At 54.6% G+C, this 26,967-nt stretch overlaps 12 protein-coding genes across 12 annotated transcripts; 8 read left to right on the top strand and 4 right to left on the bottom strand.

Moving 5' to 3' along the window:
• Window positions 1-26: 26 nt before the first annotated feature.
• B0I36DRAFT_389453 (amino acid permease-domain-containing protein) lies at window positions 27-3,135 on the bottom strand (the record flags this gene model as incomplete). Its single annotated transcript, XM_046161335.1, has 3 exons — window positions 27-1,853; window positions 2,590-2,930; window positions 3,007-3,135. The coding sequence occupies 3 exons, from the start codon at window positions 3,133-3,135 to the stop codon at window positions 164-166; spliced, it is 2,160 nt and encodes a 719-aa protein (XP_046005573.1). The 3' UTR covers window positions 27-163.
• A 390-nt stretch (window positions 3,136-3,525) lies between these two features.
• On the top strand, window positions 3,526-4,832 carry B0I36DRAFT_355797 (uncharacterized protein; the record flags this gene model as incomplete). The annotated part of the gene is made up of 2 exons (XM_046157471.1): window positions 3,526-3,543; window positions 3,783-4,832. 2 exons carry the CDS (start codon window positions 3,526-3,528, stop codon window positions 4,830-4,832), a joined length of 1,068 nt encoding a protein of 355 aa, XP_046005574.1.
• Window positions 4,833-5,177: 345 nt separating this feature from the next.
• B0I36DRAFT_255572 (uncharacterized protein) lies at window positions 5,178-5,864 on the top strand (the record flags this gene model as incomplete). Its single annotated transcript, XM_046150888.1, has 1 exon — window positions 5,178-5,864. The coding sequence occupies one exon, from the start codon at window positions 5,178-5,180 to the stop codon at window positions 5,862-5,864; it is 687 nt and encodes a 228-aa protein (XP_046005575.1).
• A 485-nt stretch (window positions 5,865-6,349) lies between these two features.
• On the top strand, window positions 6,350-7,046 carry B0I36DRAFT_369547 (uncharacterized protein; the record flags this gene model as incomplete). The annotated part of the gene is made up of 3 exons (XM_046159796.1): window positions 6,350-6,519; window positions 6,673-6,788; window positions 6,874-7,046. The coding sequence occupies 3 exons, from the start codon at window positions 6,350-6,352 to the stop codon at window positions 7,044-7,046; spliced, it is 459 nt and encodes a 152-aa protein (XP_046005576.1).
• Window positions 7,047-7,291: 245 nt separating this feature from the next.
• B0I36DRAFT_355799 (uncharacterized protein) lies at window positions 7,292-7,791 on the bottom strand (the record flags this gene model as incomplete). Its single annotated transcript, XM_046157472.1, has 2 exons — window positions 7,292-7,364; window positions 7,436-7,791. The coding sequence occupies 2 exons, from the start codon at window positions 7,789-7,791 to the stop codon at window positions 7,292-7,294; spliced, it is 429 nt and encodes a 142-aa protein (XP_046005577.1).
• Window positions 7,792-9,809: 2,018 nt separating this feature from the next.
• On the bottom strand, window positions 9,810-10,477 carry B0I36DRAFT_355800 (uncharacterized protein; the record flags this gene model as incomplete). Its single annotated transcript, XM_046157473.1, has 2 exons — window positions 9,810-10,340; window positions 10,361-10,477. The coding sequence occupies 2 exons, from the start codon at window positions 10,475-10,477 to the stop codon at window positions 9,810-9,812; spliced, it is 648 nt and encodes a 215-aa protein (XP_046005578.1).
• Window positions 10,478-10,709: 232 nt separating this feature from the next.
• On the top strand, window positions 10,710-11,021 carry B0I36DRAFT_255865 (uncharacterized protein; the record flags this gene model as incomplete). The annotated part of the gene is made up of 1 exon (XM_046150908.1): window positions 10,710-11,021. A coding segment is annotated over one exon (312 nt), but the record flags the coding sequence as incomplete, so codon positions are not given.
• Window positions 11,022-16,339: 5,318 nt separating this feature from the next.
• B0I36DRAFT_355801 (uncharacterized protein) lies at window positions 16,340-16,792 on the top strand (the record flags this gene model as incomplete). The annotated part of the gene is made up of 1 exon (XM_046157474.1): window positions 16,340-16,792. The coding sequence occupies one exon, from the start codon at window positions 16,340-16,342 to the stop codon at window positions 16,790-16,792; it is 453 nt and encodes a 150-aa protein (XP_046005580.1).
• Window positions 16,793-17,216: 424 nt separating this feature from the next.
• On the bottom strand, window positions 17,217-17,450 carry B0I36DRAFT_231953 (uncharacterized protein; the record flags this gene model as incomplete). The annotated part of the gene is made up of 1 exon (XM_046149143.1): window positions 17,217-17,450. A coding segment is annotated over one exon (234 nt), but the record flags the coding sequence as incomplete, so codon positions are not given.
• A 193-nt stretch (window positions 17,451-17,643) lies between these two features.
• Window positions 17,644-18,108, top strand: B0I36DRAFT_369551 (uncharacterized protein; the record flags this gene model as incomplete). Its single annotated transcript, XM_046159797.1, has 2 exons — window positions 17,644-17,886; window positions 17,941-18,108. The coding sequence occupies 2 exons, from the start codon at window positions 17,644-17,646 to the stop codon at window positions 18,106-18,108; spliced, it is 411 nt and encodes a 136-aa protein (XP_046005582.1).
• A 2,654-nt stretch (window positions 18,109-20,762) lies between these two features.
• Window positions 20,763-21,659, top strand: B0I36DRAFT_398464 (ricin B lectin domain-containing protein; the record flags this gene model as incomplete). The annotated part of the gene is made up of 5 exons (XM_046161616.1): window positions 20,763-20,880; window positions 20,962-21,099; window positions 21,190-21,325; window positions 21,412-21,471; window positions 21,578-21,659. The coding sequence occupies exons 1-5, from the start codon at window positions 20,805-20,807 to the stop codon at window positions 21,657-21,659; spliced, it is 492 nt and encodes a 163-aa protein (XP_046005583.1). The 5' UTR covers window positions 20,763-20,804.
• A 2,529-nt stretch (window positions 21,660-24,188) lies between these two features.
• Window positions 24,189-26,162, top strand: B0I36DRAFT_278542 (uncharacterized protein). The gene is made up of 2 exons (XM_046151440.1): window positions 24,189-25,299; window positions 25,382-26,162. The coding sequence occupies exons 1-2, from the start codon at window positions 24,313-24,315 to the stop codon at window positions 25,685-25,687; spliced, it is 1,293 nt and encodes a 430-aa protein (XP_046005584.1). The 5' UTR covers window positions 24,189-24,312; the 3' UTR covers window positions 25,688-26,162.
• The last annotated feature ends 805 nt before the right edge of the window (window positions 26,163-26,967 follow it).

A 26,967-nucleotide genomic window follows, 5' to 3' on the forward strand; every position in this document is an offset into this window, starting at 1 on the left:
GTGGCTAAGGTGTCTCAACGGATGACAGTCGTAACTTGTATATCTTTATTTCTGCCGTGCGCATGTTACAAAGAGCCGAAGTCGGGTAACACCTTCTAGAGAATCCACAGCCACTTGCTATTCCACTTTGCTGTAGAGGCCATGGTGTAGTGCAGATGATCTTTTATCGCCATCCCCATACCGTCGAAATTTTGTCTGTAACCGTGCGCAGCCTCGACCGTTTCCCACCGACTTTGTCCCCATCCTCTACTCGAGCATTGTCTAGCGCGTCCAATTCCTCGAGACCCGTGTGAAGGTCCACGTCCTGGGGACTAATCAGCCAGGCCTCACCCCACACTGTGGCCTTGTGTCCGAAATACAGCAGGAAGAAGATCGGGAGGCACAGGTACGAGGTCAGGAAGCCCGCGGTCGTGAACCCGCCGGGGAAGAAGTTGTTGAAGCCGTTGAGCAGCGCCATGATGACCACCATTGCGAGCGCGAACCACGCCCCGTACGGCTGTAGCACGCTGCGGTAGGGCAGGCTGCTGCTGTGGACGCCCTGCGCATCGCAGGCCTTGCGGAAGCGGATGTACACCACGCAGCAGCAGATCCAGCTGATGTAGCCCGCCATGTTCATAAAAGAGACGAGCCACATGAAGACGACGCTTGAGGAGTTGCTCACGTTCATGTATGCCAGCAGGCCGACCAGGGAGGGCGCGGCGACCGCGTAGTACGGCACGCCCCAGCGGTTGCAGCGCGTGAAGAGTGCCGGAGCTTGGCCGACTAGCGCCATCGAGTATAGTGCTCGGCTGGACATGAAGAGGAGCGCGTTGCCCGAGGACCATGCTGATGTGATGATGGCCGCGTTGATGACGCTGTCGAGGCCGCGGATGCCGGCGTTCTTGATGCCCAGAACCCAGGGGGATGCAGCGGCGCCCACGCCGTGGCTGGTCAGGGCTGGATCGCGGCTGTCGCAGATGATGCTGATGGCAATTGCGCCGAGGCCGTAGAAGGTGATGAGCCGCCAGGCAAAGTGTTTTGTTGTCGTCGGGAGATCTTTGCGAGGGTTCTTCATCTCGCCCGAGGCAGAAACCACAAATTCGGGACCGAATAGGAAGCTGAATGCAGCGTTGCAGAATGCAAATATAAAGGCACAGACCTGGCCTGCCTTGCCTTCTACGAGGTACTCGTGTGCGGGCTCCTGGCCCCAGTAGCGGAAGTAGAGTGGCTGACGATCTGGCCCACCTCCAAAGAACAAGACAACCGATAAGACCAGCAGTCCCAGAATTGCGAAGACTTTGATCGACGCGAACCAAAAGTCAGACTCGGCGTAGTACTTGACTGGCAGGAAATTGAGCGCCACAATGACAACTAGCATGATCGTGATCCACACCGCTGTTGGGACCGTGTTGGGCCAGTAATTGATGACAATGGCTGCGGCGGTGATTTCATACGCGACAGCTATAGCCCAGATGTAACAGTAGAGCCAGCCCATTGCGAAACCGAGGCTCTTGGAGACGAAGCGTGTCCCGTAGTAAGGGACTGAGGCGCCCCGAACTGGCAGGTATGCGTTGAATTCGGTCGTAGCCGTAACGACACAGAAACAGATGAAGCAGACAACCACGAAGGCCGACACGAGCAGAGCCGGGCCAGCCACTGCGAGGATCGAGCCGGTTCCAACAAAGAGACCAGTGCCAATAACACCCCCGATGGCCATCATCTGCGCTTGTCGAGAGTTGATGTCATGTTTGGGGCGATACTTGTCGACCACGAGTCCCTCGACGCCTCCTTCGAGCGTTTCGATCGAGTCGTTGACGTTGCGTGACACGCCATCGCCGGTCGCCTTCTCCATATCGGCGTTGAGGTAGTAGTGACTAGCCCGTCAAATTGATGCGACTGCTGGCGCGAAGGGAAGATAGACAGAAGAGTTGAGAGGTGCTAAGAAGGGCGCAAGATCAATGAGCTCACGATGCCCAAGTCGCCAAGATACACCATCGCAAGGCCCAGGCTGGGTCTCGCCTTAAATCAGTTCAAGCTCTATGACCAGAGAAGATAAGCATCAGTGCTTACATGCCTCAAGCTGTGCGGGGGGATCCCCATGCAATGGTAGCATCGCGGGGTCGGGGATCTGCAGCCGACGGACCTGCCAAATGGGGAGCTCGTATGGCATCAGCATTGCGATAAGCATTTGTTGAAGAATACGGCATGGGCCGCTCTGAGCACAGCGCAACCTGCGCCCTTTTGACTGCCTGCCTGCCCCAGGAGAAGAGACAGCCCCGGGTGCGTTGGAACACGACACAGCTGTCCGTCCGTACCAAGAAGAAGTCTGGAAACATGTCCCAACGAGCTTCGCATTTCGGTATTATCAACAGTCTTGCTTGTCTTAGGGTTGCATTGGTTCTGTCTCCATCCCTGCCAAAAGCCTACTGCTTTGGATTGCCCCCACCTGATATGACCTGATCGAATGATGGCCGCCCTGTCATACGCGTCCACCATGCGCTGACTGAAGGACGACCCTCCACCAGATGTCCGTAACCACACACGAAAAGCCGCTGGATCAATGAGACATAATAGATATCCGCCAGGCTGAGCTCGCTGCCCGCCATGTACTCCGAGTGCTGAAGGATCCGTTCCGCCACGTCAAAGAAGGTCTCGAGCGCTTGCACCGACTGCGCGACGACGGCCTCGTCCGCCGGCAAGCCCATGAACTTCTTGGCAAACTTTTCGAAGCCGATTTTGCCGGCGGGCTCTGCGAAATAGCTGCTCTCGATGCAAAGGGCTTGCTCGAAGAGTGCTGTGTTCTTGTGGTCCGATGCGGCTGGTAGCAGCGGGAAAGAATACCGCTGGGCGAGGTGCTTGCAGATTGCACGGCTCTCAAAGAGGGTGAAGCCGTCCGGAAAGACCACGGAGGGCACCTTGCCCCACGGATGACGGGCCATATTATCAGGCGACTTGAGGCCGTCAGCTACTGGTGAAAAGAACAAAACAAATCTGCGCAATGCAGCTGTAGATCCAGGGTGCACTCACTTTCTGTTCGCCCTTGGCGAGGTCGAGCAAGACCAGATCGTAGTCTGTGAAGCCTCCCTCGGCCAGGGTCAAGCGGACACGGTCCGTGTTGGAGGACCCTCGGGCGCCGTACAGGGTGAATGCTGGCATGTTGTGCAACCGAGTCAGAGTGTGCAAGAACTTCCGATGGATGGTCATATGCGTTGAGCTGTGTGTCTCGACTCAGCCTGTGCCTCTGCTTCTCTTTTACCTTATACTGGTGAAGCATAGATATATAGATATATATATACACAAACTGTCTCCCAGCAAGCTGCCGTAGAGACGTGGAGACCCCGAAATGATTCCCAGCTGCTCGTGTGGGCCAGGACAGCTCGCACCGTGATTGGACGGCTCGCTCTTGATCCCAAACTCGGCGATAGAGTCTCGCGCTAAGGTGGCCCCCCTTGCCTGCCGCTGTCCCTGTCTCGTGGCTCGGGTTCTCGCCTCTCTTTGTCATCCTGCCTTCCACACAATCCACTCGGACGTAAAGCAGACCTTGCCATGGCTCCTCGGCTCAAAGTAAAGACCGGATGCGTCACATGCAGGTAGGTAGCAGCCACTCCTCGGCCCAGAAACAGGCCGTATGGATCAGCGAGCTAATCAAGCTGGCCAGGATCCGCAAGGTCAAGTGCGACGAGGCCAAGCCGGCATGCAGGCGATGCACGGGTACCAGCCGCCGGTGCGATGGCTACGCGTCGCCGTTCCGAGCGGTCTTGCAGCATCCGGTTCCCCGGAGCACACCGGCCGCCGACACGCAGGGGCTGAGCCGCTGCTTCTCGACCAAGACGGTGCACAACGTCGACCTGGGCTGCGAGGCGCAGGCCACAGCCATCCTCGGCGCCTGCCGGGCAGACCGGGCGCTGCAGCACGCCGTGCTGTCGCTGCGGGTGCTCCACGACCAGTATGAACGCGGCTACAACCGGGGGTTGAGCGTACAGCAGTACCACGACGACAAGCTTGGCATCGAGCACTACAGCCTGGCACTGCGTGGCCTCGCCTCCAGGCTGTCTCTCAAGAGCAGCACGGACTCGGTGGCCTCGGCCCTGCTGTGCTGCCAGCTCTTCATCAGCATCGAGCAGGCGCGGCAGGACTACCGGGCCATGGTGCTGCACATGCTCCGCGGGCTGGCCATTATGCACGAGCACGCGGCCAGGCCATCACTGATGGACGAGAAGCACCTCAGACCAGCAGCACGGCCTCCGCTCCCAATGCTGGACCTCTTCCTGATCAAGCTGTTCAGCGCCCCTTGCAAGTTCGCAGAAAAGGCGTCTCCCGCTGCGAGCCCCATCAGCGAGGCATCATCCTGCACAGGCTCGAGTGTGGCAGGCCCGGCCATCAATCGCGGGCCTCGGCATATTTCTCCAGACACGCGAGGTGAACTTGTCCGCTTGGCTGCGCAGGTCGCGCAGTTGCTCCAGCAAGTGTCCTTGGCCAAGTCCGCGCAGGCGGCGCGATGCCTTCGCCATGCCAAAGCGGAGCTGCTCAAGAGTCTCGACTTGTGGGCTCCGAGCCCGACATCTACGCCGGGGGACTACACTGGACACCCGGAGCCCTTAACTGTCTTGTTCATGAGACTGTTCCACGCTCTTTTGCAAGTCATCCTCTTGCCAGTGCTCGAGTTGTGTCCCCACGATAATGTTGCGCTGGTGGCTGCACGCGCAAGGCTGGAGGCGCTGGCGAGCATCATCACTGACCAGGTGCAGGACTACTCGGTGTCCAAGAGTCCCGACAAGGCCCCGGACCTGGCCCCAGCCAGGTTGGTCGGGGCCGAGCAGCGCCTCACTTCGTCTGAGAGCTTGTTCCCTTGACAGGCAATCCGTGGTGCGGGGTTATGTCAGCCGTAAGCTCCCTGTGGACTCGGACGGAGGCTTCGGCCGGTGGGGTGGCTGGTGGAATTCCGCCGGGCGGGAGATGAACAAGAATGGGACCCCCGGCTGCCAGCCCTCGCCCCATTCAGAAAATAATGCGAGCGGACCAATCATCAGTCGAGGCTCACAAGGCCTCACGATCACGAAGATGATGTATAAAGAAGCACGACAACAACAACACATGTCTTCAAGATTTTATTTGGGGCTACCAGAACTGACGACTCATTTCACCACGTTCCTCACCGCTCTTCTTCCACGTCGATATTTGTTACCCACTAGACAACTATGCATTTCCTTCTCTTGGGAGCTACAGGCCGCACCGGCAAGCTCGTCGTCTCCGAGGCACTGTCGCAAGGTCACACGGCCGTGGCCCTGGTCCGCAACGCTGCCGCCCTCAGCTCAAAACAAGGTCTCACCGTCGTCCAAGGCTCACCCCTTGTCAAGGACGACATTTCCAAGTGCCTCGTCGCCGCCCCTGGGGGGGCTCGCGTCGACGCGGCCATCATCACCCTCAACACGGTCAGAGCGTCCGACAGCCCTTTCGCCGCTCCCCTCTCGCCCCCGCGCCTGCTGGCAGACTCGTGCGCCAACGCCTGCGCCGTCCTCCAGGAGGCCGGCATTTCTCGCATCGTCATCATGTCCACCGCCGGGGCTGGAGACTCGTGGCAGGGTCTTCCGTGGCTGAGCCGGGCGTTCATGGGCTGGACAAACATCAAATATGCCCTTGCCGACCACAACCTCGTCGAAGAGAAGGTCCGGCGTACTGGGATGGACTGGACGTTGGTCAGGCCGGTCAAACTCGACTATGAGGCAGAAAAGGATTCCGGGTCCCTCGAGGAGCTCGGACAGGTCGGAAAGGGCGTCCGGGTATCTGACACGGCGAATACCGCGCGCGTTGCTAGGTTTCTCATCGAGACCGCGGTTCAGGGTCGCTTCATAAAGAGTGCCGTGGTTATCAGAGATGCAGCTTAAGGACATACAGTGTGTCATGCTCGTACGCTTGTCGAGACTCGTGTTTTCTCGCTTTTAGATCTTCGATTAAGGATAATTGGGATCATGATCAGGATCCAAACACTAATAATACATGTTCTTGTTCACGGTCCGATTTCCTGTGGGCGCCGTATCTTTGTACCCACCCCCTTATCACTAGCGCCGCCACTGGCAGGCCATGGCTCGGTTGGGCACTGCCGTTGATGCAACAACAGAACCTTGGGCTCTATCTTCCAGCAAGTGTCAATGTCAGCCTCTGAGTTTGGTATCTTGAGCTACGGCTTGCAGAGGCGGCGCAGCTCTGGATCTTGCCCAGGCCAAATCCTCATCATGTCTCATGCGTGATACGGAGTTATAAGTTGCCTTGTTCGCAATCGTCAACCTGGGACTCTTCTACCAGTGCCAAAGGCTCAACTCCGTTGCTGTTCACCAATCTCATCGATCGATATATTCAGAGTTTGGGAGCCATGTCGGCAACCAGCATTGCGGCTCCCGTGGACGAGAAGAAGAGCGACTCCGCTAGTCGCTCTGTGAACTATGCCGTCTGCAAAGGCGGGCCCGCCACAGTCGGAGGTGTCGCAGCTGACCGCTATGTAAGCCAAACTGACCAGTACTACTGCGCTCAAGCTGCAATCATGTGGGCTATCGCTCAGGCTGTCGGAGAGATGGGAACTTACCTCCCCATTGATGGTACTTTCATCACATACGTCGAATCCTGTCTCTTCCAGAACGTATCGAAATGATGCAGCGCCAGCTCATGAAAGCTAATTATCCCTTATGCCGACTCCAGGTGGGCCAATCGCTACGTCAACGGCCACGTCGGCTTCACCATGGGATGGGACTTCTATTATACCAAGACTGTCATCTGCTGTGCTCAAATCTCCGCCACTACCGGCATGGTTCAGTGTGAGTCGAGCTACTCGCTCTCCCAATGAGATTGCACTGTGGTTCTGTAGGGTAGAGTTATGATAAACACCCCTTATTAATCTAGACTGGGATCCCAGCATCAATCCCGCAATCATCGTGTTCGCCAACCTCGTCCTTTCTTTTCTCCTCAAGGTTGGTGGACCCAGCCGATACGGAGAGTTCGAGGTCTGGTTTTTTATCCTCAAGATCTTCCGCGTCCAGGTAACACTTCAAGCGGAGTTAAACTTTCATAAGTAGTTCGTGAATTTTGAGTTCAATAGCTGAAATAAATGCCGCGTCCTTAAGCCACGTGCCAATATCCCACCAATAATGGAGTTCTATCTAGCGTGGAGTACAAGTTGAAAGGACGGGTAGATCGAAATATTATTACTGAAAGAGAGACAAGAAGGATATAAAAGAGTCAAGACACAGTCAACAATCACCCTGCGTGATGCCAGGCCCAGGTATTGTCGGGTAGCTGCTAGGTCGCTGGGTCCCAGGCTCTAGATCTGCATACCTTCATTCACAGACAGCCAAGTAGGCTTGACGCCATCGCAGCTGTCACCAGGATCGACTCTGTTCCAAGAAATTAGCTGCGAACCACCGAAATGAATGGACAAGCTCAAGAAAGAAATCATGGGACGTACCTGTAGCTCCACTTATCTCCAGACTCCTTTCTTCCTCCGCGTCCACATTCATTGACAATCTCATTCAGATACGCCTTGCAAGCCGAGTTGCTCAAGTCCTTTCCAGCGCCATTACGATCGAATTCGAGGAGGAGGTATCTCTTGACTGGCTGACCGGCTCCGTTCCCTACATCTTCCATCCTGTAACACCACTTCCAAACTTGGTTCGCATTGTAGTATCCGTCGGCGTGTTCGCAGTATTTTGGGATGAAATAGCGCGCGTGGTTCTTGTTGAGGTCTGCTCCGTCGCCGTAACAACCTGCGGAGACTATGGATATGGTGGTGGTCAGACTGGTGATGAGGATGGAGAGCCGCATGATTGTGGTTGATCGATGGTAGTGAGGAAAAGAGAAGTTTTATAGAACATGTAAGTGTTGGATGAGTCTGAGAGTATGATCTTGTGCTTTGTGTCTTTCTATCGACGGAAGTCTATAAGGCTTTATACTTTTCTCCGTAATCCTTCCACTTCGAGATATCTTACTAACTGGTGAAGTCTCGGCGTAATCCTCAGCTATGTACCGTCAACTACCCCTTTAGGAACCTACCCTTTTGGGAAGGATTTTGGCCAAGCATTGGTTCCGGGTAGTGCACGATTTGACTAGTCTCTTTGCAAACCAATTTGCAATAAAAATAGATGTTACTTAGTGTGATGTAAAGTCGATTCGTTCAGAGCATGCCTTCGGGCGCCAACTAGTATCATTTCGAATTGCCCTTTTAGGAAAGTTACTGGCCAAGCCCCAGAGGCGGTCGTTTACTACCTAGGTAGCCACTTATCAGGCGACAGCTTATACTTGCATGCTTCATCATTCTCGCATGGAAATAGCAGTAGGAATTTCAGAGAACACCCCTCTTGTTCACAATTTAGCTACAGCAGTGCCCACAATCAGTGTCCATAAACAACTTAATTGAGATAACTCCCGCACGGGCCACACCAACCCAGTTGTGGCTCAACACTGTGCAAATGAAGCTCAGCACTATGTACCGTCCGCAAAATCTCCAAACCCCTCCATTTCTGGCTTCCCTTGATTTGCTTTATGCTCCAGCGACCCGCCGAGCAGGCTGCCGTCCATGAATGATGCGGCACAGAGGTGTGCGATGGCGAGCACATGGCCGGAGCGCATTGGGCGATTTGGAACGTAGAGGAGTGGCGGCGGCACCGCGACGTCCTTCTGCTCATGCTGGGCTGCGGCTGTTGTTGTCCTGGCAGCCATATCACTTATGGCTTGTAACGACAGGGTGTCAAAGTGCCATCAGTTACTCGACTGCAGGACTACTGCAGCTTAGGATGGACCCAGCAGGCATAGATGTTTCGAGAGATGGTGAGGGGTAGATGCCACACGTTGAAGTTGACTGAGCCGCTTCAAAGCAGTTCTGTAATCTGCAAGTGGCAGCTTTTTAGCGCAGGAGGTGGCTAAAGTCTTTTCAGACCCTGAGAAACCGGAATGAATTAAGCAACTTTCCCCGCTGGATATCTCTATATGTTCAACACAATACAGACACAAAGGGTCGCAGCACTCCGTGGTCGTGGTGCCACTAAGTTAAACCTTGTGAACGTGACGTGCTAGGCGCCGATCCAACTAATTCCCAGATGCCCTAAGCAAACTTGATCGATAAAAGAGGTCGGTCAGTGTGTTCTTGCGATATTACTTCGCGCGTCGCACCGTATAAGCGCTAGAAAGGCTATAGTGCTCGGCATAAGCGGAACCGATTCTTCTGCGCGGCCATGACTAAGTCGTAATTGGCTTACGCGCCGCATTAACCAATGAAAATCACCCGTCACTAAAACCCTGATCATAAACACCAGGCTGATCCTGCACTTGACATGCCTGTTTCTTGGGATTGGTTCCATGGTGCTGAGGTCAGACCGGAATCGCCATCCTTCATCCAAGGTCGCCCCTGGCATCTCTGTGCGCCGAGTATAAGCACCTATGAGCTGAATGGAACGTTTCCAATATTACGAAATAGCCCGTGACTACCTCGTCAGTTTGGTCCATCATGGCAGCCTGGGCGAATCTCCTGCTACAATCCAGATCCCACGACCCATGCATGCTCGAGCGAGTTCCAACTCACCCAGCCGCTTAGCTTGTACAGTCTTTCGTAGCCTTGTCACTAAGAGCACCGTATTTCTTGATCCAGTTTCTGATTGACCTCCTCGATATTGCTGTGTCTCCAGAAGCTTCCTCGTATCCCAACAACTTTACCATCAAAACCCTTCTCCGCACTCGGCGAGGTTCATGGTCCAACATGCTCTGATCCTACTAAGACACGCACTAACTCGGCTAAACACTGTAGGCCTCCGTGTTTCTATCAAATCACGATGAGCACTTCTTATGTGCTAATTATCCAGGGCAAATATTTCGTGCCGAGACCACCAGAGGTGTTGGCGTTTACGACCGATCCTACGGAGCTTGCCGAAGGTAACGCTCCATTTTCTTACTTCGTTCTCCACTTGCCTGGGTATAAATGTTCCCAGTAAAGTGTACGTATGCCGGCAGACACCAGGAAAATAACCGGCAACCTGCACTCTAACAGCATTCATCATGCCTTCGCTTAATCTTCGCTCGAAGTCTGCTCTGGCTGTAGCCTTTGTCCTTGCCATTGCCCTAGCGGTAAAGGCCGTCCCGTAGCAACAACCGAGGGCGACTGCTGTCCCAAGACAGGACGTGTCTCTACTTGACGCCCAACCCAGCTTAACCTGCCCTTTGACCCTAATACGAACGTAGAGCATGCCTGGTGGTTCAGCAATGACAGCTCTGTCGCATGTGCTAATATGCCAGACTACTGGGGGATCGCCTGCAAAACTCCTCAACTTGGTAGGTTGCACCACCTGGTTAATACCCTGCCATGGAGTGTGATGCTCGCTGTACTATAGAACCTGTCCATTACCCCCCAGTGTGGTAATTTCGTTACGGGCCGATCATATTGCGTCGAGGCGTCGGCGTCCTCGCCTCCGCCATCGACCATAAGCACCACCTCGACTCCCACCGGTCTTGCTAATGGCATCGAGACGGCACTAGCTACTAATAGCTACTCAGCCTCGCATGGGTTTTGTCTATGGGACTCGGAAGCATCATAGGCTGGGGGTTACTTATTCTGTACTCGGGCGAGTCGGTACTTCTCCTTGCCACCGCCAACGATGGCGTTTTCGAGCATTAAATGCGCATCCTTTGGGGATTGACTCCAGTGGCTTCCTCCCCGGCAGGACGATTCGGTATGGCTGGCTGGCTTTTACGGAGTACACTGGCTGGTCACGATTATGTCTCTCATGCCTTTTGGCATTGGCATGATTGGCGTTTTTCTGCCCCTGACAACGTATATTGTGGATAGCTATCCCGTATATGCTGCATCGGCCATCGCTTCAAACACGTCGCTCAAGAGCCTGGCTGGCACGCTGCTCCCGCTAGCCGGCCCGCAAATGTACGAGAGTCTAGGCCTGGGCTGGGGAAATACCGTGCTTGGTCTTATTTGTTTCATCATGTTACCGCTGACGTTTTACTTCTACAAGGTTGGAGGTCGGCTGCGAAAGGGAGATAGATTCATCGTCTGAACGGCAGTCACGCTATCAATTTTGAATGCGAATAACCTCTTTCGCCACAGGTGTCTGACGGTGCTGGTACATTACTCCCTTCTAATCCAAGCTGAAGTCGCAAATGGCCGCCCGCGTCAAGAGGCAAGCTCTCCATCGACAGAAATCAAGTGCTTCGGTCATGACGACAGCAAGGATCGCGCTGTGGAGGCCCTCTATCCTGACGAGAAGCTGATGTTCTTGCTGACGCTGGGGCCGAAGGGCTGGTCCTCCATTCCAATCCATTTGAGGTGGGGATGAGGGTACGAGACGAGAAGGCGGGGAACGGCGGTTTGTTCCGGGACCTTGAGATTCCTCAAGAGGCACTACGTGAGATTGCGGCCTGAACGCTGGCGGGCTTCATTGACATGAAGCAGTGGGTGGGCAACGGGTTGCGCATGGTCACCAGGGCCATGACTAGCTGCAATTGACGGGATGGCAGTTGTGACCAGATTCTGATTGTCAGCTCGCCATCTTCGAATCCAATTTTTACCTTGTGCAACCATAAAAAACAATTGTCATCATGTTGTTGGTTGTTGCGGCCCAATAAATGTGGCGTCAGCCGAACGGCAGTTTTAGGATGAGCGCCAAACGACAGGGAAGCACCAACACCACTGATCTGACGCCAAACCTCGCCCCGGGCCGTGGTCAAGTGCCGTGGCCTTGTGCCGTATCGCGGCCCGGCTGTGTTGCCTCTGGGCCGGTGCCGCCCTCATCCACGCACTGAGTGTTGGGCGGCAAGCTCGCAGGCGGTCTAAATGGCCACGGGGGAGGTTCCTCTGCGGCGTGTTAGCCCTCGGCATCATTTGAAACTAATACTCGCTGCAGGGCACGAGTTTGCGGACAATGAAGCGACGTGGCGATATGCAAATCTTGCACCATCACTGCCTTGAACTACTCTGAAGGGCGTCGGATGGTTACAGCCCTGGGAATCAAACAAAGGCGCAGTCGACATACATGGGGCCGAACCATGCAGATCTGCAAAAGAGTATCTTGGCGCCGGTCTCGCTGGGACGCCCATGTTATGTGGTTGAAATGGGGCAACCCCAGCTGCCTCATAGCCACCGTCCCCAGGTGCAGTCAGAAATGCACAAGCGGAGCCTCGTACAGTCCAGAACGCGGCCAAGGCGGTGTTTGAAGGCGCGGGGAGGACTGCTAGCGTCATCACAGGAGCCCCTTCTATCTGAGCCATTATATCAAGGCAATTGCTACACCGGCGTGAACGAATGGCTACACCGGCGTCACTCTTACACAGGCGTCACTTCCATGGCCTCTGATTCGCTCTTTTTTCCTTCGACCCACAGGTACATCGGCGCAAAGGCGGTGAAGCCAGCTCCCTTAACAAGTCCCTCAGCTTCGGTAAAGAACCAATAGGGTCAACCCAGGTCTAAATCGAGCTCATAACAAGATCTGCAGAACAAGACCAATTCAAGTATGCTCTAGATGCCAGCTCTCCATATCGCTATCCTCTCACTACTATCGAGGGAAGTACCTCCTCGTCGCTGTCAAGCAGCTCCCACTGACTCCTTCGCCTACGAATGCTAGGCTGCGTCTGCCGCCCGCTGGCACGTACTCCTGTAGTTCTTCCAGCTCCAAGAACAACTGACCGGCTGCGCGTTTGGCGCTGGGATGGGGTACTGGCCTGGTTACTAGCCTGGCTGCTGGTCTGTTGGCTCACTTCCAGTGGAGGCCTAGCTAGCGTTGACTTGTTGAGACTTCCCGGTGGTCGACCACGTCTGCGCCGTGGTGACTTGCTTGCTGGTTTGTTGGCTGGCTGGCTACTGGGCTGGCTGCTTGCCCCGATGGCTAGCCGCGCTGGAACAACCTGCGTGGTGTTCTTAGGTCTGCCCCGGAGAGCAGTGGCGATCTTAGGGTCGAGGATTCGTCGGTATGGATCTCGAGAGGATGGCTCTCGTAGGCGCCACCGAGGATGGACCTCCCATTTGGTGAAAGGCGTGCCACTTCCCAGCTTTGAGTAGATTGTGTGACAGCAGGGGATTCCAAGTTCGGTCGAAACCGAGCATTCCTCGCCGCAATCCCCGAGAGGGTCAGGAAACGGATTCTTTCCTGTCGGCATTGCTTTCCTTGCCAGCCGATATTGTTTCGTGATCAGTCCGAGACCCTTCGAAGAGAGCGCTATTCGGAGTTCGCCAAGATACTCCGAGCTGGACCCCATATACTCTCGTGCGGTAAGTACCTCATCCGCTGCGCAGGCATCGTTGAAATCCCGCTCTTGGTCCTTCATCATGTCCTGCATAGCCTCAAAAAGGCGATAAAGATTGCTCATACCATTCAGAAGATAGCTCTTGATGTTGTTGTTGCTTGCTTCTGTACCAGAGGTGACACGGACCCCGAAATTGCGATACTTCCGGATGAAACAGCGGGCCCATTGGGCCCTGACGGGCATGTAGGTTCCATGGAGATACCGCAGGATAGCTCGCTGGTCATCAAACTCCTTACAGAGGTTTGCCCATGCCTCGTCGTGGGCCTCCTCCGTCTCAGCAAATAAGACGAGCTTCCACATGATGAGAACTCCTCGATAGTTATGAGGGATAGCCTCGGTTATTGGCGTGTGAACCAACTCTCGGTCTTGAGGGGTTAGTTGAGCTTGTGGCTGCGGGGTAGTTGCCTCTCCGTCGCTGGTACCAGGGCTACTTCTGCTGCTGCTGCGGGCGTTAACCCACCTCTGCTTTGACTTAAGCAGGATGTTCGAATTGATGTGGTGGATGCACAGCTGCTGCTGTACATCGGGGAACTGGTCGTTCAATGCGGCTTTCATCTGGTCGTCGAAATCGGTGACGATCACATCCGGTCGCCGGATGGAGTGCTGCTCTGCTAGCTGTCGAATGCTCTCGGAGAGGAATTGGAACCCTTCTCTCCTCTCGTTATCTATCAGACCGAAGGCAGCGTTATAGACAGAGCCAAGGCATGTCTGTCCCGTTGCTTGGAATAAGGGAAGCTTGAAGCGGTTCGTGTTATATGTGTTGTCGAAGCTGATCACCTCGGGGAACCGCTTCCACATCTGGAGGCAGTAAGGAAATGTCCAGACAAGGCCAACAAGACGGTTTGGCTCATCGTCTCCCCACTTAACGAGATAGGGAACCTTCATCTCGTCAAGCAGCTTGATCAGTGCTGCAGTAGGAGTATGGCCATCCAGCTTGTCTCGGTTGATACGAGATCTGGCGTTATAGATGTCTTTCCGTGTAAAGGATGATTCGGGATGCTGCTCCTGGACGATAGCACGTACGTCACGGGCCCGAATTCCGACCCGACGGCTTGTCGATTCGACCGTTGTCCTGATAGGCTCGGTGAGTCTCCGATGGGAGGGATGAGCAGATGGCCCGATGCTGCGGCCGTGGTTATGCTGGCTGTGTTCGGGCTTCGAGTGTTGTCGTAAGAGCCACTTCCCCTCTTCTAACGCCTCGGCAACAACCATCCATTTACATCCACACTTTCGAGACTTCCGTCGTCGAAGTCCTGCGCCTTGACTAGGGGCTGGTTCTCCGAATCGATCGCATTGAAAAGTGTACCGGATCCTCCGACCCTTATATGAATGTGCATTTCGTCGAACAATACCGAAGCCATTAGCCTTCGCGAAAGTATTCACCCACTCGAACAGGACTTCGGCTGACGGCGCTGGGTCGCCTGGGATAGCTGGGTTCGGGATCCCGTCAGGGACAGGCGATGACGAGAGGTCGGGCAAGGGCGGTGAAGCTATAGTCGGAGAGTGCCTGTCTCGGGGAGGCGAGTAGGGCGGAGGTGATTCGAGTGCATCTGAACTAAGCGGCGAGTAACCCCATCTCTCACGCCATTGGCGGACTTGTTCGTATGACCGGACGAGCTCGAGGGTTAGTCTCCGGTGTGTCCCAATCACCTCGCGTACTAGCTTGAGAACAGAATGAAACTCGGCCTTGGTGGGAGAGGGATGCTCTTGTACTGATTGCGGTGGAGAGGAGCGAGGTAGTTGGTCCGTTTCTGGGCCTGGTATAGGGATTCTAACTCGTTGGGACCGTCTTCCTTGGGATGGGAAATCGTTCGAAAGGTGAATCTCTTGATCGAATCGTAGCCCCCATGGTGGCTCGTTCAGCCCGCGCGATCCACGGGGCCGTGGCGCGGTCGTCAACGTCTCTGGATATGAGGCGAAAAGATTATAGAGTGCTTCATCGTCGCCGACGCCGTAGTGTCGGCCAATGCTCGTGCCTGTGCTATTAGAGGAAGGTGGTCTTGAACTATCAGATTGGTCCTGCCGCTGTCGTTTTCGAGGCCGGAATTGATAGCTTCGTCGTCGTTGGTTGCTTAGGGAGCTAGATGGAGACTCGGGCTGGGACATGACGGCCTCGATCGCGATAGGGAGTGTCGCACGCACGGTGAGAAGATGAGTAAAAGAGTACTTGATTCGACTATGAAAGAAGGAAAGAAGGGTCTCATTTCGGGCAGAAAGTAAAGACCTGCTTTGCGATGCCGATTCTAGATGAGGCTGTTGGCGCGATCTGATACAGCCTGTGTTCGAGTTTTGGTCTCAGCAGGGGTCCAACACACCTCACTCCAGCCCTGTGACCTTAACAAATACCGTATCTTTCGCGAAAATCATTCTAAGTAGGCTCGACATGCGGCAAAGAGGTAATTAGTGTAGTAGCTAGCTGGTGAAGAGCTTCCATAAGGCGCGTCGATCGTTGCGGTGGAGAGGTAAGCCCGAGGTACAACGGGCGCTGTTGGCAGAATCTAAATGCACTAACAAAAAGGGATGGACCAATCAAAGGCCGTAAAAGCGACGCCTGTATAAGAGTGACGCCGGTGTAGCCATTCGTTCACGCCGGTGTAGCAATTGCCTATATCAAATGAAAGCCAATCTCAATTGTCTACTGCTCCAGGACGTCTCGCTGGTGATGACGCCAGTGACGAGACTAGGGCCGCGTTCCAGCACTCGGCGACCTGCTCGCGATCGTGGCTGTCGTCATGTGAGACTCCCCCTTGACATGAGCAGGCTGGCATGCGACTATGTTGCTCGCGATGACGGCGGCACGGCAAAGATCGGTGAGCCCGCAAGAACTTTCCTCGAACTCGACCTCATCTGCACGCCCAAAAGGCGGGAGCACCTTACGCGATGAGTATAAAGGTTGCTCAATCCCTAGGGCTCTTCAAAATATACCCGCTCAGCAAGACACGCTGATTCACCAACAACCAAGAATCACACTAGAACTATAGAGTACATTAGCACACCCGCCATCACGTCTGGTGCATCCGTGGCTAACAAATATAGCTCAGCAAAACACTCACGCATCATCCTCATCATCATCAACATGCTCGCCACCTACACGATCCAGACTTTGAGTCTGCTCTGCGCCCTTGTGATGGCCGCTCCCGCGCCGGCTGCCGCTACTGCCGCGGGACCGACCCTGTCCAACGTCACGGCGAGCGAGCTCGGTCTCGCGGCACGCGACGGAGACGAAGACGGGGCCGTCTCGGTGGCAGCAGACCTTGCCAGAATCCAGTACTATACCGACAACGGCTGCACCAAATACAACGTCGGCTTCACCATCAGCACCGGCCGCTGCTGGAACTACGCATACACGGGAACTCACTCGGCCAACGCCGTCTCGTCGCCCGGCGGCCCCCTCGACGGATTCTTCTGCAACTACTATACCTCCAAGGACTGCACGGGGGCCACTCACCGCGTGTCCAAGGATGGCTGTGTCAACGATCTCATCAAGTACGAGAGTGTGTTTTGCGAGCTTTGGCCAGCGTGGGAGTAGTAGAACGAAGGGCTCGGGGGTGAGGAAGGGAGGAGCAGCAGCAAGGAAGGCTGCGAACACAGCTGGGGCGGGCAGGGGAGTCTAGGGCAGCACCAGAGCCACCCTTTCTTTTCGATTCACGACACTCTTTAGGCAACACTTTGTTAGTGGAAATAAAAAGGCCACTCCACTATGACACGCCGGTGCTGGGGTGTTTACCTTGAGACCACGAGTGTGGATATGGTTGCCAGTAAGGACGCCCTCCGAATCTATCTGCTATTATTCCTTTTGCAGATTGCGTGTCATGGCGAGTTCACCAGGATTGTCAGAGAAAACCACAAAGAAAATATATCTCGTCTTTAGACTATTGTTGACATACATCCTGGCATGAGCGCTGCTTCGTACCAAAGCAACATGCCCTTCTCTCAGGCCATTATGACCACTTTCCGAACCCGCTCTGGCAGCCAGTACCACCATGATCTATGGAAGAATCACACCATCCATACTGCGAGAAACAGTCGCCAAGTCCCGAGCAGATGCAGGTAAACCCTTGCGTACCACCGCAAGTGCCATCGCTGCTCGGCGGCTTGTCCGCAACCGGGCAGATACCAAACTCTGGCAGACAGTTGGCGCCGCAGTGGTCACCCGTGTCACCACACCATCCACTCGAAGAGCAGCAGTCGCCAAAGCCGGAGCCCGCGCAGGTGTACCCCAACGAAAAGGGCCACCTCACGCTAGCGTCGTTCGCCATGGACGGCATCGTCAGGGCCCGCGCCGAGGTGCTCGGCCAGGACGCGAGCTACAAGCCGCGCAAGGACGAGTTCAAATACTGATCGTCTAACGGGTCGCACGCCTATGCTCACCCAGCAGTCATGGACGCCAACTTCCGGGACTTTTACAAGAACGTAGACGTACCCGAGAACGAGGCTAGGTGGAAGAGGACCAAGACCTACAGTAAAGGCACGCCCGACGAGGCGACCCTATCAATAGAACTATCCGAAGATACGAGCAGTTTCGACAAGGAGCTATACCTCAACGTATTTAATAACATCATCCACGGCTGCGACCCTAAGAGGGAGGACAATCCGATAACCTGGAAGTTTGGCGGCAAGTGGGTGCGCGGCGAGTATACGTACGGCGTCGACATCAAGCGTACCAACCGCGTCTAGCCCCCATACAAGGCCCCAGTCGGAGAATGCAGGAGCCAGTATAAATTCTTCCTTAACTCCATCTTCATCCACGGCGGTAGCTGGGCTACTGCCGACTATGGCCAGGAAACGCTGAAGAAGCGGGCGGGCGCCTGCATTGGGTCCACCCCTACCTCGTGGAAGTTTTAGTACTATAACCAGCCGGACAAGAACGGAAACGAGTGGTCTACAAGCTTCAATACCCCAGTCTTTACCCGCTCCAGGTGCTTCAGCAGCAACACGGTCGCGAGGGAATCTGGAGGGTTTGTCGATGGCTGTGGTGGCACTGGTTAAGTCTACGATAGGGACTGAGAATCTAATGCATTCGTTGTCACTGAGACAGGGTTTTCAAGCAAGATCCTAGATTGTAGATCGCCTCATACAGCTGCTCTGGCAAATTTAGCTACGACTCATAATTCATCCATTTCCCACTTGTCTCATGGGGCACTGCTCTGCTGCATGTGACTTGGCAGGCTGCCTATGCTGAGTTCGTGAATGAGTCTCGTCCGATTTGAGCCTTTACTGCTGTCGTCTTGTTTTTCTGAAGTATGAAGTAGATTTCTTCTTTCTGAGTAAACGTAGGCTATGGACGCTGCAGAAATCTCCATGGTTCCGGAAATAGTGTCTTATTCGCCACGACTCAAAGACCGTAGCCCATCAGCGATAGCGTGGTTGAGCCATGCCGATTCCTTTATGAAGCATATATAATTATCTGGGTCGTTAATAACGAGCTGACTCTTTTCGATGATAGACAGTATGGAAGCCATGATGCAATAGGCCCTAGACAGGGGTGTTCTTTTTCTTTTTCGGCGCGGTGGGGCCTAGCACAGGGTAGGAGGTGGCGGAGCGACTTTTACGAGAGGGATTTACTTGAGCTGAAGGGCATGGCGTAATCAGAGAAAGGTTGTACCAAAGGAAATGTACAAGAACCTGTTGAAAATGAGAGCTCACTTATGCGTTCTCGGTCGTACCAGATTAGGGATAGTGGTAAAAACGACAACCACGCCAAGTCTTTATGAAATGCCGCCAAATCCCGCAGGAATAATAGCACGTTCTCGATTTCGTTGAAGACGTGGGCCACCTCTCGCTCGCGTTTTCTGGACATTTCAACCCACCCCACCCTTGACAGGTTTCATGGCAGCAGTAGTAGGGGAGAACGACTGTACCTACAGATGAAGGCAGAAAGCTGCACTGGACGCGGAGCCTATCAGTCAAGACAACAAGGTGCAGATGACGAGGGACCTGGCATTGGCCGCATCCAAACTGCGTCGGAACCAAGGGTCGCATGCGGGCCCACACCACCGTGCATTAGCCAGGTTGAGCTTATTCAAAAACAAAAAGCCTGGAGATGGGCTTGATCGGCCAGATCAACTAGTAGGTTAGCATCCTTTCTGGTATGGTGCCTCGGGCTTTCCAGCCAGTGTATATTACTACCTGGCTGAGCCCGGATCTTGAAGTCAGATGCCTGGGAATTCATCCCGCGGCCTAGGGCCCTGTTGATACAGATGTGAAAGAAAATGGAAACAACATGGTACGTGGTGGGATTCCAGAGCAGACCCAGGTGAGACAATCACCAAGGACAGGCGGCACGGAGACGACCACATTGGTCACAACAGGGAATGGACGGTTTAGCCTGAGTGGGAGCGGTGACGGTGGCACCGTGGCGTATGCCCCTCATCTCATGGGGTTAGGACATTGTGCCTTGTCGCAGTGGAATACACATCACATACGGTGGCATGGTACATATTGAGCAGAGCCTGAAAATCAAATGTTGGCCTTCCTCAGAAAGACATATTTTTCACCGCCCGGTCATCTTAACCCAAGTCCGATATACTGGCTGATACACTAAGCCAAGACTGCAGCCGGTGAATGCAATAGCCCTTTGTGCCCCTCACAATGTGAGACATTCATCACGGCGGGGTCTGGGGAAGTCGGGGCTTGCGCAATACTCAGCCTCATTACGTGATAGAAACCGATCTGGGCTCGTCTGCCCCTGCATGTCTCAGTCAACTATCCCTGATCACCATTCCCGTCTTCTTGCATGATGCGCGCGGGACGCCTGCATACCCGCTCCCGTGACGGCTGCCTGCTATCCCTTGCCAGGTGCAAGCCATCCCGTCTGAAGACTTTGCCCCAGGTGGCAATTGCCGGTGAAGAAAGAGGCAGGGCCTTACCAGCCCACTTCTCCGCGCTGACTATGTAAATCATACTTTTCTGCATACGCCTACCGAGTGTCAAAATCGAACAATGTATTGCTCAAGCAGGAATGGTTATGCAGTCTCAGATGACTGGTGTGGATGCCACTCTAAGCGTCCGAGTGGTTAAGCACACCGCTAGGGAATTTCAGTCTACGTAATCAGGGTCCAGCCAGGTCAGCCTCTGCTCCATGTCGTGCTGTCCCTCATCAGACACTGATTCGTCGATTTTAAAACACGGGATTGGACTCCGACTGTCGATGAGCACACCTGCATCACCAAAGTCCCGATCGAGTCTCACTTGCAGACGGCCTGATGTACCAAGGCGCAGATGCATTTTCCGTTCAGGGACCGACGCCTGGCCGGAGCTCCTGTCACATGAGGGAATTGCGAGTGTGTATCGTATGTGCATTCAGTGAGTCGTCGACAGGCTTCGGCGCAGGAATGCAATGGGGAGGGAGTCTCAGCACTGGACAAGCAGAGTGTGGAAGAGACACTCGTGAGGTGACCGCACGTGTATATAAGTCTCGATCTTTCTGTGTTGTTCTCACCTTCTAGTTCAGCATCAGTCTCAAGCACTTCTTCCACAACACCCTATCACCACAATCATAATCCGTCGTCTTTCCCGACAACTCCCCAATTTGTTCAAAGATGCCTCAGTTCAAGGATGGCTCCGTTCTTGCCTTCATCAACTATGGCTCTGGCACTTGTCTCGACCTGACTGCTAGTAGGCTCACCCCTTCTTCAATTGGGAGTGATCCAAATTTGTGGTCCATACAAATTACTGACAGGTTCTGTGCTTGAACAGGCGACCCTAAGAGCGGCAACCCCGTCATCGGCTACAACTACAATGCAACCAGCAACCAGCACTGGAAGCTCGTCAAGGTGCCCTACAGCGGGGCCAAGGTCTGGCCTGTGTACTTCCTGATCAACCAGGCCACTGGCAGTAAGTATTTTCTTACAACACTGTCTCCCTGACATTTTGCTCTTGATTGCCAAACGCTCTTTACTGATCATCCTATCTTTCGGCAAACAGCTGCTCTTGATCTCTACAACGGTGGACAAGAAAATGGCACCCAGATCACCGGCTGGGCCAACGGGCCTGCCAGCAAGACCAACCCCCACCAGCTGTGGCGCCTGGTCACCGCTGACGCCAACTCTGACGTCGTCATGTAAGTAGAAGTTCACCTGGGAACTGACGCATTGCCGTAATGAATCGAGAGCAACGACTAACACGAGCGATCTTGTAATACATTAGGATCCAGAACATCGGCACCGGCACTTACGTCGACTTGTACCTTGGCGGCAGCCAGAATTCGTAAGTTACCTATAGATTCGTTCAGTTCCTGCCACACCATCTCTCGAGAAAGTTATCCCTGCGTAGCGCCTGCACCTATGCTGATCACACCTTTCCCCTCACGTAGGACGAAGATCACTGGCTGGGCCGGCAACCTTGCCGAGGAGAACACCCACCAGTTGTGGAAGGTCAAGGTTATCTCCAACTAGACACTGGCTCGCGAAGCAATCCTGTCATGTCCGGACCCTTTCGCCAGATGGAGTATGGTTGTCTATAGTTCGGAATGGGTGAGGCGGAAGCCAGACTAGTGAAGTAGCTCATGAAAATGGCAGAATTCCTCATCAGGGTTGTTTCATTATATGACCATCACTGAGCTGCAACGCAATTTCAGCCTGAAAACGTGACATGAATTCCTGTTGCACACAAAGGAAGCGTGTATCCCACACTCGGAGATTCTGACTACCCGTCCTCACGCTTCTCAATGGTCAGCTGAATCTCTAGAGCAAAAGAAACCTATGATGCTCGGACGATGCCCTCTGGGTGAAGCGACGCAGTGCCTGGACATGTGCGTCCTTGGCAAAGAGCGGTAAACCACGTTAATTCATCTTTCGCGGGAAAGCATATAACCATGATATAGGCCTTCGCGATGGACCATTCTCTGCCTGCGATGCATACGAGTTCTGATCCAGCTGCTGCCCTACTCCATGGAACAAAACATTGCCCGGAGAAATAGGAGACGTTCAGCTCAGCAAGAGGCAAGAGTGCTGGATTGGAATGGACCGCAGCTGCGTTTCCGCTGCAGAATGTGGACGTGTTGCCAGGCACGGAAAAGTGTGTAGTCCATGTGACCGATCGAGCGATGAATTGTGGGTGTCTGAGAACTCAAGCTCTCCACGCTCGCGACGTCCTCCTGTAGTACGGAGTATAAGATAGCAAAGCCAGAGCCAGTGAAAGGGCCGCCCCAATGCAAGGGGAGCCGGCTTAGAGCCTGCAGGATCGCGTGTATGGGCCCACAGTAACAAGTCCATTTTGGTGTGTTCTATATTGGGAGGGCTGGAAACGGCCCCGGGCCTGGAACTAGGCCACGACCCTGCTACTAAAGGAGTCGCTTCATCCCCCAAATCAGATGTCGACATTTATGCACGCAACCGCCACCATGGCAAAGAGGAGAGATCGGACGAAAGAGAACTTCGCGAAGTTGTGCAAGTCAGGTGCAGCACGATTTAATAAGCTGCGTCAGAAGTATGACGCGCGCATCTATCTTTAAGTGCAATGGAGAGGAAGGTATTATGAGTATACCTCCGATAAGGATCTTCGCTGGCTGAAGATCGGCGATAAACTTGAAACGATTTACCCATTGCCTGTTTAATGGACGCTATTAATATTGTAATGAATAGCGATATACCCGAGAGCTCTTTACTAGATGAAGATCCTGACAGGTTGAATAGCTTGTGCGATAACTAGAATGCCCTAACCTCGTTACGCGTAGATGGAGAGCAGCCGGACGAGGTGGAACGAAGCACGGCCCTGTGCTAGGAGCTTAGCAATGAGGACAATAGATATCAATAATGCTTGCCTCTTGGATTGCCGTTTTCAACCCACCCCAGCGTGATTTATCGCTCTCTCGTCCCTACTCGGTCCCTCCTATCTTTGCTGAATAGGGTCGTCCGTTCTTTAATTTAAGACGCATGTCGGTGTTTACAGGAGCAAGCTGCGGGCAGCAGGTCAGTGGCCTCCAGTTTTACAATGATGTTACACGAGTTTAGTGTGCGTGTGGCTACCCTCTGACTCCACCTTTGCTGGACCACCTTTTGCCGGACTATGATGTGACTCACATAACTAAATAGTCACGTGAATTGATTATTACTTTGATGCTTTTCGAGCGTCTCGTTTTCATTAGGTGTAAAGGATATGGGCACTTACATTACTGTCGTGAAGCGGCAATCTCAAGAGATGTATATAGCGATAAATAGGAGTTAATACTATAAGTTACAAGTCTCGTGGTCACTTTTTGAGGGCTCTATGCCGCAGTCTTCTGCGGCTACTTGGCTTGTTCTGTAGTGTTCGAGTGCATACTACCAGGCACAGGTCATTGCCGGCTGTCTAGCTTAGGCAGTTCGGCTGGGGCGTACGCTAGATACGGCCATTTAGCTGGCGTAGTTCGGCGGAAGATTATGCAAGGAAAATGGTGTAAGGAAAGTTCCGTAAGCAAAGTTCTGTAAGGAACGTAGGGATTGTGTAAGGAAAGCTGCGTAAAGAAGGTTGCGTAAGGAAAGTTATGTAAGGGAAGCTCCACAAGGAGTGCAGGGATTGTGTAAGGAAAGTTGTGTAAGGAAATTAGTGTAAGGAAAAAGCCGTAGGAGTGTAAGGATTGTGTAAGAAAAGTGTTGATGCGAGTTTCCGACCCCCTGTATGACGGCTGGGGAGAAGCCCGTAGGTGTCCGCCAGGTAAGCCAAGCGGTTATCCGAATCTATACCGACGGGAGCGGCATCAATGGTCACGTTGGTGCGGCCGCTGTCGCCCCAGCATTAGAGAGTCAGCGCTAGCCCGTCCTGGGCCATGGGCGGCGCGAGAACCAATCGCCAGCGTTGGGGGATTGTCCGCCTCCGAGGCGAACAGAAGCATCTCGGATTGAATGCGACCAGACGACGCAGGCGCTTAGGCAGCCATGGCATGCAAGTCAAGCTACATATATTTCAGCTGTGAAAGCGACCTTTTCCATGCCAACTGTGTTCTAGTGTTCTTTGTTCCCGTCTTGGCACCCAATCTGCACCATCACGGGAGCATCGTGTACTTGAGCCAATCCACCCCTCAGCTCAGCTTCTACTTCCACCGTAGCCAGTCACCAGACGCCCGACCCTATGGTCCAGCAACTTCACGTCGTGATTGTCGGCGCTGGGCCCGCCGGGCTGGCCGCAGCCCTGGCACTGACGCGCCAACCACCGCCAGACGTGCGGGTGCGCGTCACCATCCTCGAGCTCCGGCCCGCGCCGGGCACGCTGGGCGGTGCGATCAACATGACGCCCCTCGCGCTCAGGTACCTCGACTCGCTGGGCTGCGGCGCCAATGTCAGAGGGGCCGGCTCGAACACCAGCGTCCTGGACATGCTGTCGCTGCGGACGGGCAGCATCATCGCCGGGCTGTGGCCGAACGCGGGCAACATGCGGGTCGGCAGGCAGACGATTGTCGAGTCGATGCTAGACGCGCTGGCCGAGCAGCCGAGCGAGGGTCTCGCCATACGCTTCGGCGTCACTGTGAAGACGATCGAGCATGTGGGCGACGACGACGGCGATGGCTGCGTGCGAGTGTACCTCCACGACGCCGCGAGCAGCCGCGACGAGACGCTCGAGGGCGACGTGCTCCTCGGGTGCGACGGCATCCACTCGTTCGTGCGGAGCAGCTTCGTCGAGCCCGGCCGCGAGAAGATGTTCTCTGGCCGCGTCGGCGCGTACGGCTACGTCGACGTCACAACGCCCGGCGACGCCGAGCTCGTCAGGGCCGACGGCGCGCCTGCCGTCGGCGACACCACCATGATATCAGGGCGGGCCGGGCACCTCCTCGTCACGTTCTTCGACAAGCCGCGCGCGCGGCTGTACCTGGCCGCGGTCCTGCACCGGGCGCAGGACCGTAAGTCGGAGGAGGCGAGGGAGGGGTGGAGGGTGGTCGGGAGCGACAAGCAGGGCCTGAAGAGGGATATCCTGGCGCTGTTCTCCGGAGGGCAGGTCAAGGGGCTCGAGGGCCTGCTCGACCGCTGCGAGGAGTGGTACTTCTTCCCGGTGTACATGCTCCCGCCCAGGGGCGTGTGGTCCAAGGGCAGGGTTCTGCTCCTGGGCGACGCGGCTCATGCGGTGCGTTTATGACCCCCTCTTCTCACTGTCGATTACAGGATGCAGGAAGCAGGACGCAGGACGCTGACCTTGTTGGGAATAGATGCCGCCGCAGGGCGAGAGCACCGGCATCGCCATCGAGGACGGCGTGCTGTTCGCCCATGTCTTCAGCAGATGTGCTACCCGAAGCGTCCGGCGGCTGATGAGTGATTACGAGGCGCTCCGGAGGGAGCAGGTCGAGAAGGTGTACAGCCAGACGGTGTGGAGCTGGAAGCAGGGGGGCACGACGGCGAGCTGGCTCGGCAATGTAGTCATGGAGTGGCTTACGACGGCGGTTGTGTACGTGATGAACTGGAGACAGGGTGATCATTTTGCAAGGGACGTGACCAAGATGGAGCTGCCGGAGTGACGGACGTCCTGGGGGAGTGGGTGGTGGGGGTTTACTGGTAGCGATAGCGTGGGATGAATACCAGGTTTGTTTGCCCTTTCTCTTCGTCGCTCCATCTATGATGGTGCCTTTGGAACTGGCAGACACACGAGTTTGTAGGGTCATGTTTAAGTTATACGGCCGACCTTACTACTTCCCTATGGCGAGCATTGTGCCTGGAGCGGGAAACAGGGGTAAAAAGCCGAAAGACGTTGCTTTGGTAACAGTTGGGTCAAAAGGGAGGAGAGAAGCGAAGTGAAGAATATGACGTGAGTTTTGGGAACACGGTGTTACTCGCCCGACCGAGTGATGGTATGATTTTGCCCAGCATATCGTAGCCTCAAGGACGTGACCCTTGGCGGGGTAAGAAACGAGGCCATCCGATCTATTTTTAGCAGGGACAGAAAAGATTACGTTCATAGATATGCACTTCTTAATCTTAGCGACGAAGAGCAATGCTGCTCTTAGACCCCCGATCCCGCTGCCGGCAACGAGCACCTTGAGCGGGTGGGCATTGCCATCTTGGCCAATGTGTTCTTGTTTATGCGAGTGCGACCATTTTTAGCGAATGTTAAGGCGCAGCTGTGGAATCTCGCAGCTGTAGCAAACGCTGTGCCTAACCGGTGGTCTGAGATCCGTGAGAAGATTCCGAGGCTATGGACGATGTGATACAACACCCTACACATCGCGTATCCGATCGGTGTTCAATGCCTGGTCATCGTGTGACAGCGTCACATGCTGCGCTTTCGGACTGCAACTCATTGCGCGTATCTATGGCCACGGTGTAATTGTGCGCATGTCCTTCTCGGATCGCAAAGAAAAATCTCTCGTCGTCGCAGCATCCACGCTTTCCATCAAATCGCCGCGGTACCGTGGAAGGTAAGCCCGAACCTCCATCGGAAGCAGCGCTACCCTGACCACAGCAACGATATCGCCCGCCCGGAACCCTCGACGTAGCTACTATTAGGTTATACTCCCGTACGACCCTAGTCGGTATAGGAGCACGTAGTGGGAGAATGCCTACAGTGCTGCAACATTTACAGAGTTGAGGGCCTGGCGCCAAGAATGGCGTCGTGCAATAGCTGACAGGATTGGGTAGCTCGTGCCAGCTACAGTACCCCTTCTTCGCATTGTAATGTGGGTGGCTCCTGAACTCGGGATTGGTTCGCACAGACAAGAGCCCGCTCTTATCCTTGACGAATACCTTTACGCCTTCTCTTTGTGATCGATTTGATTGAGCTTCTTCAACTTGCAGCACAGCA

This window comes from Microdochium trichocladiopsis, assembly GCF_020744255.1.
Source record: "Microdochium trichocladiopsis strain MPI-CAGE-CH-0230 chromosome Unknown B0I36scaffold_13, whole genome shotgun sequence".
Classification (NCBI taxonomy): Eukaryota; Fungi; Ascomycota; class Sordariomycetes; order Xylariales; family Microdochiaceae; genus Microdochium; species Microdochium trichocladiopsis.

Bases quoted from the DNA above. Each gene is read 5' to 3' on its own strand.
- B0I36DRAFT_278542 (XM_046151440.1), top strand. From the start codon at position 24,313: ATGGTCCAGCAACTTCACGTCGTGATTGTCGGCGCTGGGCCCGCCGGG. The intron at 25,300-25,381 runs GTGCGTTTATGA...TGTTGGGAATAG, and splicing joins TGGGCGACGCGGCTCATGCG to ATGCCGCCGCAGGGCGAGAG.